Raw genomic sequence first — 14,092 nt, forward strand, 5'->3', positions numbered from 1 at the left:
AACGTGGCAGAAGTGCAACCACTGATATGGGCTTTCAGAGTCGAAGGCCCCCTCGTGTACCCTTGATGTCCGCGCGACATCTACATACAGGGTGTTACTAAAAGGTACGGCCAAACTTTCAGGAAACATTCCTCACACACAAAGAAAGAAAATATGTTATGTGGACATATGTCCGGAAACGCTTACTTTCCATGTTAGAGCTCATTTTATTACTTCTCGTCGAGTCACATTAATCATGGAATGGAAACACACAGCAAGAGAACGTACCAGCGTGACTTCAAACACTTTGTTACAGGAAATGTTCAAAATGTCCTCCGTTAGCGAGGATACATGCATCCACCCTCCATCACATGGAATCCCTGATGCGCTGACGCAGCCCAGGAGAACGGCGTATTGTATCACAGCCGTCCACAATACGAGCACGAAGAGTCTCTACATTTGGTACCGGGGTTGCGTAGACAAGGGCTTTCAAATGCCCCCATAAATGAAAGTCAAGAGAGTTGAGGTCAGGAGAGCGTGGAGGCCATGGAATTGGTCCGTCTCTACCAATCCATCGGTCACAGAATCTATTGTTGAGAAGCGTACGAACACTTCGACTGAAATGTGCAGGAGCTCCATCGTGCATGAACCACATGTAGTGTCGTACTTGTAAAGGTACATGTTCTAGCAGCACAGGTAGAGTATCCCGTATGAAATCATGATAACGTGCTCCATTGAGCGTAGGTGGAAGAGCATGGGGCCCAATCAAGACATCACCAACAATGCCTGCCCAAACGTTCACAGAAAATCTGTGTTGATGACGTGATTGCACAATTGCGTGCGGATTCTCGTCAGCCCACACATGTTGATTGTGAAAATTCACAATTTGATCACGTTGGAATGAAGCCTCATCCGTAAAGAGAACATTTGCACTGAAATGAGGAGTGACACATCGTTGGATGAACCATTCGCAGAAGTGTACCCGTGGAGGCCAATCAGCTGCTGATAGTGCCTGCACACGCTGTACATGGTACGGAGACATATGGTTCTCCCGTAGCACTCTCCATACAGTGACGTGGTCACGTTACCTTGTACAGCAACAACTTCTCTGACGCTGGCATTAGGGTTGTCGTCAACTGCACGAAGAATTGCCTCGTCCATTGCAGGTGTCCTCGTCGTTCTACGTCTTCCCCAGTAGCGAGTCATAGGCTGGAATGTTCTGTGCTCCCTAAGACGCCGATCAATTGCTTCGAACGTCTTCCTGTAGGGACACCTTCGTTCTGGAAATCTGTCTCGATACAAACGTACCGCGTCACGGATATTGCCCTGTGCTAATCCATACATCAAATGGGCATCTGCCAACTCCGCATTTGCAAACATTGCACTGAATACAAAACCACGTTCGTGATGAACACTAACCTGTTGATGCTACGTACTGATGTGCTTGATGCTAGTACTGTAGAGCAATGAGTCGCATGTCAACACAAGCACCGAAGTCAACATTACCTTCCTTCAATTGGGCCAACTGCCGGTGAATCAAGGAAGTACAGTACATACTGACGAAACTAAAATGAGCTCTAGCGTGGAAATTAAGCGTTTCCGGACACATGTCCACATAACATCTTTTCTTTATTTGTGTGTGAGGAATGTTTCCTCAAAGTTTGGCCGTACCTTTTTGTAACACCCTGTATACATCTACATTTATACTCCGCAAGCCACACAACGGTGTGTGGCGGAGGGCACTTTACGTGCCACTGTCATTACCTCCCTTTCCTCTTCCAGTGGCGTATGGTTTGCGGGAAGAACGACTGCCGGAAAGCTTCCGTGCACTCTCGAATCTCTCTAATTTTACATTCGTGATCTCTTCGGGAGGTATAAGTAGGGGGAAGCAATATATTCGGTACCTCATCCAGAAACGCACCCTCTCGAAACCTGGACAGCAAGCTACACCGCGATGCAGAGCGCCTCTCTTGCAGTGTCCCACTTGAGTTTGCTAAACATCTCCGTAACGCTATCACGGTTACCAAATAACCCTGTGACGAAACGCACCGCTCTTCTTTGGATCTTCTCTATCTCCTCTGTCAACCCGACCTGGTACGTATCCCACACTGATGAGCAATACTCAAGTATAGGTCGAACGAGTGTTTTGTAAGCCACCTCCTTTGTTGATGGACTACATATTCTAAGGACTCTCCCAATGAATCTCAACCTGGCACCCGCCTTACCTACAATTAATTTTATATGATCAGTCCACTTCAAATCGTTCCGTACGCATACTCCCAGATATTTTACACAAGTAACTGCTACCAGTGTTTGTTCCGCTATCATATAATCATACAATAAATGATCCTTCTTTCTATGTATTCGCAATACATTACATTTGTCTATGTTAAGGGTCAGTTGCCACTCCCTGCACCAAGTGCCTATCCGCTGCAGATCTTCCTGCATTTCGCTACAATTTTCTAATGCTGCAAATTCTCTGTATACTACAGCATCATCCACGAAAAGCCGCATGGAACTTCCGACACTATCTACTAGGTCATTTATATATATTGTGAAAAGGAATGGTCCCATAACACTCCCCTGTGGCTCGCTAGAGGTAACTTTAACCTCTGTAGACGTCTCTCCATTGAGAACAACACTCTCTGTTCTGTTTGCTAAAAACTCTTCAATCCAGCCACACTGCTGGTCTGATATTCCGTAGGCTCTTACTTTGTTTATCAGGTGACAGTGCGGAACTGTATCGAACGCCTTCCGGAAGTCAAGGAAAATGGCATCTACCCGGGAGCTTGTATCTAATATTTTCTGGGTCTCATGAACAAATAAAGCGAGTTGGGTCTCACACGATCGCTGTTTCCGGAATCCATGTTGATTCCTACAGAGAAGATTCTGGGTTTCCAGAAATGACATGATACGCGAGCAAAAAACATGTTGTAAAATTCTACAACAGATCGATGTCAGAGATACAGGCCTATAGTTTTGCGCATCTGTTCGATGACCCTTCTTGAAAACTGGGACTACCTGTGCTCTTTTCCAATCATTTGGAACCTTCCGTTCCTCTAGAGACTTGCGGTGCACGGCTGTTAGAAGCGGGGCAAGTTCTTTAGCGTACTCTGCTTTACGCCTCGCCTGGGTCCGTCGACACCGACAGTGGACTGTTGATGAGCGGAGCCTTGTTGACTGGTCGGACGAGTCTGGTTTCAAATTCTATAGAGCGGAGGGACGTGTACCGGTATGGAGACAACCTAATGAATCCATGGACTCGGCATGTGAGCAGGGGACTCTTCAAGCTGGTGGAGCTCCGTAATGGTGTGAAGCGTATGCAGTTGGAGTGATATGGGACTCCTGATATGTCTAGATATGACTACGACAGGTGTCACGTACTTAAGCATCCTGTCTGATCACCTGCATCCATTCATTTCCTTTGTGCATTCGGACGGACTTGGAGAATTCCAGAAGGACAATGCGACACCCCACACGTCCAGATTTGCTAGAGAGTGGCTTCAGGAACAGTTTTATGAATTTAAACACTTCCGCTGGCCACCAAACTCCCCAGATATGATCGTTGTTGAGTTTATCTGGGATGCCTTGTAACGCACTGTTCAGAAGAGATCTCTGCCCCCTAGTGCTCTTAAGGATTTATGGACAGCCCTGCAGGATTCATGGTGTCAGTTCACCCCAGCACTACTTCAGACATTAGTCCATGCCACGTAATGCTGGGGCACTTCTACGTGCTTGCAGGGGCCCTAAACGATATTCGGTAGGTGTACAAGTTTCTTTGGCTCTTCAGTATAAATTGTGCAAGAAGGAAATGAATGCATATGTTCTGAACAGTATTTTGGTACGTTCAAGACATTTCGCACACAACAGTACCTAAAAACAAGTAATTAGAAAACGTCTGAAAGTGAAGACAAATTTTTTATTAATAAAATCAGGAAACATCTTCTAGAATAACAAGAGTTATAGCGAACATATCGATAGGCGTGTCTGACACCTATCTGCACCAGAGCTGGTTCGAGAACATATTTCGACACGAGCGACGTATTATTTACCCCTCTCACCCTTCCCCCCTCGGCTTCCTCAGTCATTAGCTACTTTTCCTTGAGCTTCTGTTGAGCCCGGTGAAGATTTTGCTTGTGCCCTCGCGTCAAAACACGACACGACTCTTGTGTCGCATGGACCTAAAACCAGACCTGATCGCTACGGAATTACGCTTCTGTAGCTTGGACCTAATACCAGACCTGATTGCTACACATCCTTCAAAGCCACCTTCCAGACATAGCATACGTCAGGCCGGTCACTCCGTCAGCACTGAGACACCTTAACCAACGTCCAAATATGACACACTGCCAGTTAACGCGTGGCTTACTACTGCGGCAGGAGGATCTCCCAGTCTGTGATGCCTGTGGTGTGTAAATCACCATATGCAACTCTTTAACGAGGTGCGTTTCATATTTTGAAGAGTGGGCAGAAGCAACTTTAAGTAGGTATTGTAACATATCCCGTAAGTCAGATTAAATTATTTTGTAGCAGTAGAGTGTCAAAATGCTCACTGACGGGGCATATTGCAACAGCTGCAGCTGAAAAGGAAATGACTTCGAAAAATTTTAAAATAAGATTTGGTGGTATAACATTCCCCGCTGTGGCTGATTCTGCTCGCATTACTGTTTCCTTCGGTGTTGTTTTCAGGAGAAAGGCGTAGTATTCGCTGTTGGATAGCAATATATAGAGTGATATGAGACCGTGTAAAATTGCAGCACAATCCGATGAAATATGTCGCGGTGGACAGCAATACAAATCAGATTTCGAAGTCAATGAAAATCAGACTACATGCTCTAACGTAAATGAGATAATTAATCACGTAACAGCACGTGTACGGAACATCGTCATCACATCACCGAACTTATGTTTCACAGCGATAACGAACAGCTAAAACACAAAATCCATACGTATAAGTAATTAGGGGTACTGGACAAGTATGTCTACATAAAATTAATTCACAATATGTGAAAATTATGACAACTATTTCGTTCAACTTACATCTACTACAGTAGACATCTTACATGTTGAACGGCAGAAGAGAGAAAGCCGAGTATGAAGGACTCAAATGTTTGTTCATTTGTCTTACAAGAAAAAAGACGTCTGAAATTCTACTAAAGACACGTAATTGATTCCCTTATGAGGGAATCGATAAAATACCTTCCCTCAACTGATGACGAGACGAGTGCCGGCCGGTGTGGCCGAGCGGTTCTAGTCGCTTCAATCTGGAACCGCGCGACCGCTACGGTCGCAGGTTCGAATCCTGCCTCGGGCATGGATGTGTGTGATGTCCTCAGGTTAGTTCGGTTTAAGTAGTTCTAAGTTCTAGGGGACTGATGACCTAAGATGTTAAGTCCCATAATGCTCAGAGCAATTTAAACCATTTTGAGCGAGACGAGTGCATTAAGACTTAAAACTCTGTGTAGCATCTAGACTCTACACTAAACTTTTAGGCGAGAGATTTTAGTGGGTTCAGAGCAGTAGGATCATCCTCTTTATTCCCACGTTCAGGTAGCCACATTTGTCCGTTGTACACTTTTAGAATTTCCTTGTGAATTTCTCTTCGCTTCGTAACTTGACAACAAAGTTGATTTTAGTACTTCTGAGCTTGCGTGTGTGTGTGTGTGTGTGTGTGTGTGTTTGAGCGCGAGAGTGCGCGCGTTTTAACATGTGTCATGATGTGCATGGATTTTTAATTCTTGTTGAATTTTTATAGTTTTATTACTCTCAACTACGCCACTCGAAAAGACATTTTGTCATTGGCGCGTAAGACCAAGCAGTCGTAATCCCGAAACAGTGCATCACCATCATCATCATCATCATCATCATTATAAACAACAAGTACTACTACTACATGGAATGGCGTGACTGAAGAACTGTGCATTGCCAGTGTACCGACACATCCAATATACAGAACTTATCCACCGCAGCGCCAGATGCAACTGGAAAGTGTTTGATATATTCGAGAGACAGAATAGTCAAGCTGCGCTAAATTTCATCTTTCAGAGGTTAGAAGCCCCGGTTGCCATTTTTTCGTGTTTTCCATCTCTCTCTCCTTCCTCCTCCCTCTTCGTCTCTTTCTCTCTCTCTCTTTAGTATGCCTTGTGCAAAAAACCGTGTGTTTTCCATTTTCTAAATCCCTTCCCATATTAACTTCGATACTTACGTGTCATCCTCACTGGCTCCTGTTCTATTTGTGTAAAATAGTACACACACTTAGTACGGTTCTCTATTTTGGGTCAAAAGACTAGAACATGCGCATTGTATTTTGTTGTTTCTCTCCTGAAACTGCATTAATTTTTAACATTAAGTTGTTCATGTTGACCTATTATTTTTACGTTCTATGCCTTTTCTTATCTGTAAAATACTCACAAAAAAAGCTTCTTTGCTCAAAAGTCTTTGATTTTGTATACTTTCCTCGAGAATAACGGTAGTGGATGTTGAGTTCAAAATACTCCGAAAAGTATAAAAGTAACAGTAGTCGATGTTTAAGTTCAGAATATCAACTAAACATCAAAATGCGTAAGACAAGGCCAAACAGTACAACCCAGCCTTTGTAATAAGCGCAGTTAAGTGTTCGGTAACACTAAATATCTACATCTACATCTATAATTTAAAAAATCAATTCTATAAAATACTAAGACAAAAAAACAACAAAATTATATTAAATATACAAAAATCAATATACTACATTTATACCCCGCTGGCCACCAAGCGGTGTGTGGCGGAGGGCACAATTCGCGCCAAAGTCATATTCCCCTCCCCCCTCACCCCCCCCCCCCCCCGCCCCCTCTGTTCCACTCACGGATCGCGTGAGGGAAAAACGACTGTCCGAAAGCCTCAGTATGAGCTCTAATTTCCTTTATCTTTGAATGGTGATCATTGCGCGATGTGAAAGTTGGTGGTAATAGTATATGCTCTACATCCACGGCGAAGATTGGATTCTGAAATTTAGTGAGCAGCCCCTTCCGTTTATCGCGTCGTCTATCCGCAAGTGTGTCCCACTTCAAACTTTCTATGAGATTTGTAACGCTTTCGCGATGGCTAAATGTACAAGTCACGAATCTTGCCGCTCTTCTCTGGACCTTCCCAATCTCTTGAATCAGACCCAACTGGTAAGGGTCCCTTAGAGAGGAGCAATACACTGAGAGTGGACGAACTAAAGTATTGCAAGCAATTTACTTTGTTGAAGGACTGCATCACTTCAGAATTCTATCAATAAACCGCAATCTAGAGTTCGCCTTACCCGTTACTTGTGTAATCTGATCATTCCATTTGAGATAATTTCTAATATGTTTCCTTTAATTTATGTCTATGGCCACAATCTTTTCTGTAACAGATTACCGGTTTCGGTCTTTAATGACCATCATCAGATGTGCAGCAAAAATGGGGAAATATAAATACACTCGCAAACTGTATACAGCTTAAGAACAATTCATAGAGCATATTGAAAAGTAGTACTGACAAAATTTACATTTGTGCGCTTTAAATGGGTACGAGGGGCCCTCTGCCGGTCACGTTCCTCCAACTACTTCCCGCCTGCGCGGAATTCTAGAGGTAGCGCTAGCAGAGGGCGCTGATTATGTGCAGAACTATATTTCGTGTCATTTGTGGCTCCTTTAGCGATTTGTTTTATGTTGTTTATATTACCCGGTGCAATATCAACGGTGTTTAATATTTGTGTTATTGCCTAGAATATTGGCACCAGAGCACATGTCAACCACCGTTTTTTAACTCTTCGTCTTTTTAACAATATTACTTTTGTCGTGTTCTTCTTTTTATTGCTTTTTACTACTGTAACACTTTTTGTACTTTATAAGCTTATTACAGACTTTAACTATTGTATCCCCCTCCCCCTTTTATTTTCGCTGTTTCAATTAATTATTGAAAACTAGTGTATGCTGACATTAGCAACATCTGGTCAACTTACTGCACAAACATCTTGTGGCTACTGTACGGCAGCTTGTTTTAAACAGTAGTTTTACTGACAACATGACTCGTGCATGTGATGTTACTTATATGTATTTGACGATGCTGGTGCTGATTCCGCATTTAACAGTAGACTATGCCACTATGGCTACAGTGCATTAGGACTTCGTTTTTATGAGACAGGTATGCCTCTTCACATTTAAAGCTCACAAATGTAAATTTTGTCAGTACTACTTTTCAATATGCTCTATGTATTGTTCTTAAGCTGTATACAGTTTGCAAGTGTATTTATATTTTTCCCATTTTTGCTGCAGATCTGATGATGGTCATTAAAGACCGAAACCGGTAATCTGTTAAACAGAAAAGATTGTGACCACAGACATAAATTAAAGGAAACTTATTACATACACGGGTCACTGTGTTTTTTCGCGACGATGTCGCAGCTTGTGTAATTTCGAATAGTGACACCTTCATACTTGACGGACGTTACCGCTTCCAAAGACTGGGCATTTATTGTGTACTCGTACATTAATGGGGATTTTCGCCTTGCTATACGCAGTAGATTGCAATTACTAATATTGAGAGATAACTGCGAGTCATTACACCACGCATTTATTTTCTGCAAATCCTCATTGATTTGTTCACAACTTTCGTGTGATACTACTTACCTGTAGACCACAGCATCATCGGCAAAAAGTCTAGGGCCGCTATCAATACCATCAACCAGATCGTTTATGTAATCCGTAAAAATCAGAGGACCTATTACGCTGCCCTGGGGCACACCTGAAGTTACGCTTGTTTCTATTGAAGCCACCCCGTTCAGGACGACATACTGCTCCCTTTCTGTTAGAAAACTTTCTATCGAACCGAATATGTCATCGGATAGACCGTAAGCACGCACTTTTTGTAGCAAGAGACAGTGCGGAACTGAGCCGGCCGGAGTGGCCGAGCGGTTAAAGGCGCTGCAGTCTGGAACCGCACGACCGCTACGGTCGCAGGTTCGAATCCTGCCTCGGGCATGGATGTGTGTGATGTCCTTAGGTTAGTTAGGTTTAAGTAGTTCTAAGTTCTAGGGGACTTATGACCACAGCAGTTGAGTCCCATAGTGCTCAGAGCCATTTTGAAGTGCGGAACTGAGTCGAACGCCTTTGTAAAGTCGAAAAATATGGCATCAACCTGGGAGCCGGTATCTAGAGCCTGTTGTGTATCATGCACAAACAGGGCCAGCTGTATCTCGCATGACCGCTGTTTGCTAAAACCGTGCTGGTTTCTGCAGATAAGCTTCTCAGAGTCTAGAAAGGTCATTATGTCTGCACACAAAATATGTTCCATTATACTACAACAAGTCGATGTCAGTGAAATTGGCCGGTGGAACTTTCCGCCGTTCCCATGATCTTTGATAGATGACGGATAATAATGGAGCTATATTTGTAGCATAGTCACATAAAAACTTACGGGGATACCGTCTGGGCCAGATACCTTCCTGACGTCTAAGGATCTTAACTGTTTTACAATCCCAGATACACTAAACACTACGTCAGCCATCCTTTCGTTTGTTCGATAATCGAAAGGTGGAATGGTGCTGCAGTCCTCTACCGTAAACGAGTTTTTGAAAGCTAAGTTTAGAATTTCGGCCTTCTGTTTATCATCATCAGTTACATTACCCGTAGTATCAGCAAGAGAAGCTGTTGAATTATTTGTAGCGTTCATAGATTTTACGTACGACCAAAATTTTTTGGGGGTTATTTTTAAAATCTGCAGATAAAATATTGCTTTAAAATTCGTTAAAAGAAAGGCACATTTTATTTCCTTAGGCTTGAGACAGGGAAACAACCTATAGTTCGTGTAATACACTCTAAGACAAAAAAAAAAAAAAATACGCACCTCGAAGAAGTTATCTGAATGGGACGGAAGTAGGTAGACACGTGGCACAAACAGATTGTTACAGTTTCAGAAAAGATTGATATTCAAGAGAAGGACATTCACAAACTGAGCAAGTCAGTGACGTGTTGCTCCACCTCTGGCCGTTACGCAAGCAGCTGTCGTCTTGGCACTCATTGATAGAGTTGTTGGATGTCCTCAGTGAGAGATATCGCGCAAAATTCTGTCCAATGGGCGCCTTAGATCGTCAGAATCCCGAGATGGTTGGAAGGCTCTGCAGATAATTTTCTAAGCTATTTGGCGACCTTGCTGGCCAAAGTAGGGCTTGGGCAGCACGAAGAGAAGTAGTAGAAAAGTGTGCGGGGGGGCATTACCTTGATGAAATGTAAGCCCAGAAAGGCTTGCCACAACAAAATGTGGCGTAGAATATCGTCGACGTGCTGCTGAGCTCTGAGGGTGCCGCGGATGACATCGAAAGGGGTCCTGCTATGAAATGGCCATTACTCAGGTTGGTATCCCGTCGCTGTCCAGGGCATCTTCTGACTCATCTTCGCCATCATCGGGGCTCATTTCGAAGAGGAACTCATCAATGAAGACAATTCTATCCTGTCTTATGAGATTCCAGGCCGAATGTATCCGATACCAAAGCAAACGGGCTTATTGGCGTAGGCGGCGCAAGGGACGCAGTGAGCTCAGCCCTCTTTCTATGATCCGCCTCTTGATGGTCCTTTTGGTCATTGAAACACCACGTGCCCGTCGGATCGATTATAATGATTAATCTGTGTTCCGCCATGGTTTACTATTCTTGGCTACATTGTCGAATGCTGGTATCGCCCCTATTCAAATGTCGAACGATTCGCCGATTACTGCAACCGGTACCTTTGAGCCCAACCAGACTTACCCCCCCCCCCCCCCCTCCCAAATGCTGATGCTGACATCTCCCTATATTATTGTTCACACGCCTGTCTACGAGGCATAGTTACTGTCCAACTGAGTTCATGGAATGAAATTTGCAAAGACTTTATGCCATAGTATCGACCTGCCCCCTGTTTAATATCGTTGCCAGCTCCGCGGTATTTATACAAGGGCGAGTCAAATGAAAACCTTAAATTTGTAATAACAAATCTAAATTTCGCGCCGTTATCCTGTAAGTTGGTAAGCGTGCTACAAACAGCGTACAGAATGGCCTGTAGGTGGCAGCATAGAGCGGATGCACACATACCGTCGCAGTATCAGTATTAAGATGTCCGCCCCACTAGCGACTTGCACCAGGGAAGAAAAGCGTTCCGTTATTCGGTTTTTGAATAGTGATGGTGTGAAACCTATTGAAATTCATCGACGAATGATGGTTCAGTACAGTGATGCATGTTTGTCACAGCAGGAAGTCTACGAATGGAGTAGGAAGTTCGCAAATGGTGTGACTTCAGTGGAAGATGCTCCTCGTCCAGTTCAGGCACAACGAGTTTTGACTCCACAGAACACTGCAGCAGTTGAAGCCATAGTGAAGGGAAACCGCCGAGTGACACTGAATGACATTGCAGCATGTTTACAGATGAGTCATGGGTCAACACACCACACTGTGCATGATGTACTCCAGTTTATCTGCAAGATGGGTGCCGTGGCAGCTGACTCCTGAAATGAGAGAACGACGTGTTGATGCTTGTGAATAGCTTGCTGGGCGCTTTGAGCGAGAAGGTGATGGCTTCCTTGCAAGAATCGTTACTGGAGACGAAACTTGGGTTCACTTCCAACAACCGGAAACGAAGTGAGCGAGCAAGGAATGACGCAATTCCTCATCACCAAAACCAAAGAAGTTTCTAACAGAACAATCAGCAGGGAGGGTTATGTTGACTCTCTTTTGGGGCGAAAAAGGCGTCATTTTGGAGCATTACATGCCTAGAGGGACCACTGTCACCAGTGCATTATAAACAGATGTCTTAAAAATATCATATGCGACATGCAATCAAATCAAAGCGAAGTGGATTGCTGTCAGCAGGTGTCATTTTGCGACATGACAATGAAAGGCCCCACACTGCCCCTACAACAGTTGCAACAATCACAGACCTGCATTTTGAGTGTCTTCCTCATCCACCATACCCACCAGACCTTGCCCCAAGTGATTTCCATATATCTGGACCACTCAAAGACGCAATGGGAGGAAAGAAGTTCCGTTCTGATGAAGAGGTACGCCAGGCGGTGCATGAGTGGTTGTGCGGACAACCAAAAGAATTTTTTTCTGAAGGAATTTATGCACTTTGTAACCGCTGGAGGACTTGCTATGAGCGTGGGGGAGATTATGTTGAAAAGTGATACAGCTTTGTACCACTTCTGCAAAATAAACAATATTTAAAAAAATATTTAACGTTTTTATTTGACTCACCCTTGTAGTATAGTTCCACTGAAGTTCACACAAAGATGTCGAAGCACGTGTGGCGGACAAAGCAGTCAGAGTTTCTAGAAACCAAGCTTGAAGTAATTTTGTTTTCCTTGTGTTAAAGTATATATTGATATGCTTGTCTGAGATATGAAATTATCTCAGGTGTATGTTCCAGGGCTTGCACGTGGGGTCTCCAGCGGAAGACCTGCAGTACTTTTTACACTCCAGCGCCAGCCTTGAGGTGCTGCAGCACCACACGGACCTGCTGCTGTTCGAGTACCACAGCACCCTGCAGCACACACTGCGGGCCCTGGGGCTGCAGCAGCAGGCGGATACCTACCCGATGGAGCAGCTGCGCAGAGACATGGACCACTTTGGGACAGTAGCTGTCATAACAGCCTTCAAAATCCTGCCGTTCTTACTCCGGACCGACGACATGGGGCCTCCGCTTGACTCACAGTCTGAAAACTTTAAGGAGCAACTGGAGAAGTTCCGCCGAACATCCTATAGGAGTGAGAAGTACTTCAGGTACTTAGAGTGTCTCTTGCCTGTCTTCGACTCCAAGGGATATTTCGAATCACGAAGTACGTGAACGCTCTGACCCAATTACCTTCTCATCTTAATAAAGTTCCTAATTAGTGAATGTTTAATTTCATGTTTTCTCATACCTCAATTTTTAGCACTTAGAAATTCATCATTACCCTTTGGATTCCATGATAAGCTATGAACTGTTTCCTGTTTTGATATTTTGGAAATAGCGTTGACTCATATAACAGCACACTCTGCCTCAACTATTCGATTTAAGGCAATATACCTTGTGACATTCTCGGAGAATGTTTTACTGATTCTCTTCAAGCACTTTTTTTATTAAATTTTATTACACTGTCAGTAATCAATAAACACAGTACCTGATATTCCTCTTAATGGAATACAGTTGGGTTCAGATTTCAGCAAAATTTGGCCAGTATTCTTTTGACTTGCATAGGAATCTGATTTTCAGCAGTGCAGGAACTAGGGCAACGTCAAATTTGCTGTCGTTTCCCTAAGTCCCTTTATACTTGTTGTCTTTCAAGGTAGTTAGTAAGAACTAATGCATTACGAATGACGACTAGAAAACGTGTTTGCTACTGTACACCCTGTGCAGCCTGTAATGGCTCCAACACAGAATGCCTCGTTTTTGTCGTATACGATCGATTTTCTACGACATGAAATTGCACAACAAGAGCTTAAGGAGTTCCTTGAGTGAAGAAGTTTTTCGTATGAAGTGTGTTTTTAGAGCTTCTACACGCCGTGAGATACAAATACACGGTGCGATAAATGTGAACTACACAATGATGTATAATTCAGCCATATGATTTGCGCAGCCTACTTTGGAAATTACACAACATGTCATAATTTAAGAGCTAATTTATCTTCTGTTAAGGAAGAGGGCATTGTACTTTTACTCATACTGGTCATAGTGATTAATTCCTTATTTATCGCCTGCCTCGGTGGCCGAGCGGTTCGAGGCGCTTCAGTCCGGAACCGCGCGACTGCTACGGTCGCAGGTTCGAATCCTGCCTCGGGCATGGATGTGTGTGATGTCCTTAGGTTAGATCGGTTTAAATAGTTCTAAGTCTAGGGGACTGATGACCTCAGATGTTAAGTCCCATAGTGCTCAGAGACATTTGAACCATTCCAGGAAGTAAACACTTCTAACGAATGAATGTTCGTCTTCTGTCTAAAATGGATAATCAACTCAATTTACCAAAACTTATATTTTCGGTAAGAATATCATACATTTTTTCATTTGAGTTTCGCTGTCTATAACTTTTTTCGAAATGAAAATATTACTAAATATACATGGAGCACAAAGAGGACTAGATGCCTTATTGATAATGTAATTGC

The 14,092-nt window shown here is 43.6% G+C and overlaps 1 protein-coding gene across 1 annotated transcript in view; it reads left to right on the plus strand.

Moving 5' to 3' along the window:
• The window catches only part of LOC124594299, a 50,849-nt gene extending 38,033 nt beyond the window's left edge, over positions 1-12,816 (plus strand). Inside the window, exon 2 of the mRNA XM_047132662.1 lies at positions 12,381-12,816. Within this exon, the coding sequence (XP_046988618.1) occupies positions 12,381-12,797 (417 nt within the window). The 3' untranslated portion in view covers positions 12,798-12,816. The remainder of the gene's footprint in view (positions 1-12,380) is intronic.
• Positions 12,817-14,092: the final 1,276 nt, after the last annotated feature.

The sequence above is a fragment of the Schistocerca americana genome, chromosome 2, assembly GCF_021461395.2.
Source record: "Schistocerca americana isolate TAMUIC-IGC-003095 chromosome 2, iqSchAmer2.1, whole genome shotgun sequence".
Lineage (NCBI taxonomy): Eukaryota > Metazoa > Arthropoda > Insecta > Orthoptera > Acrididae > Schistocerca > Schistocerca americana.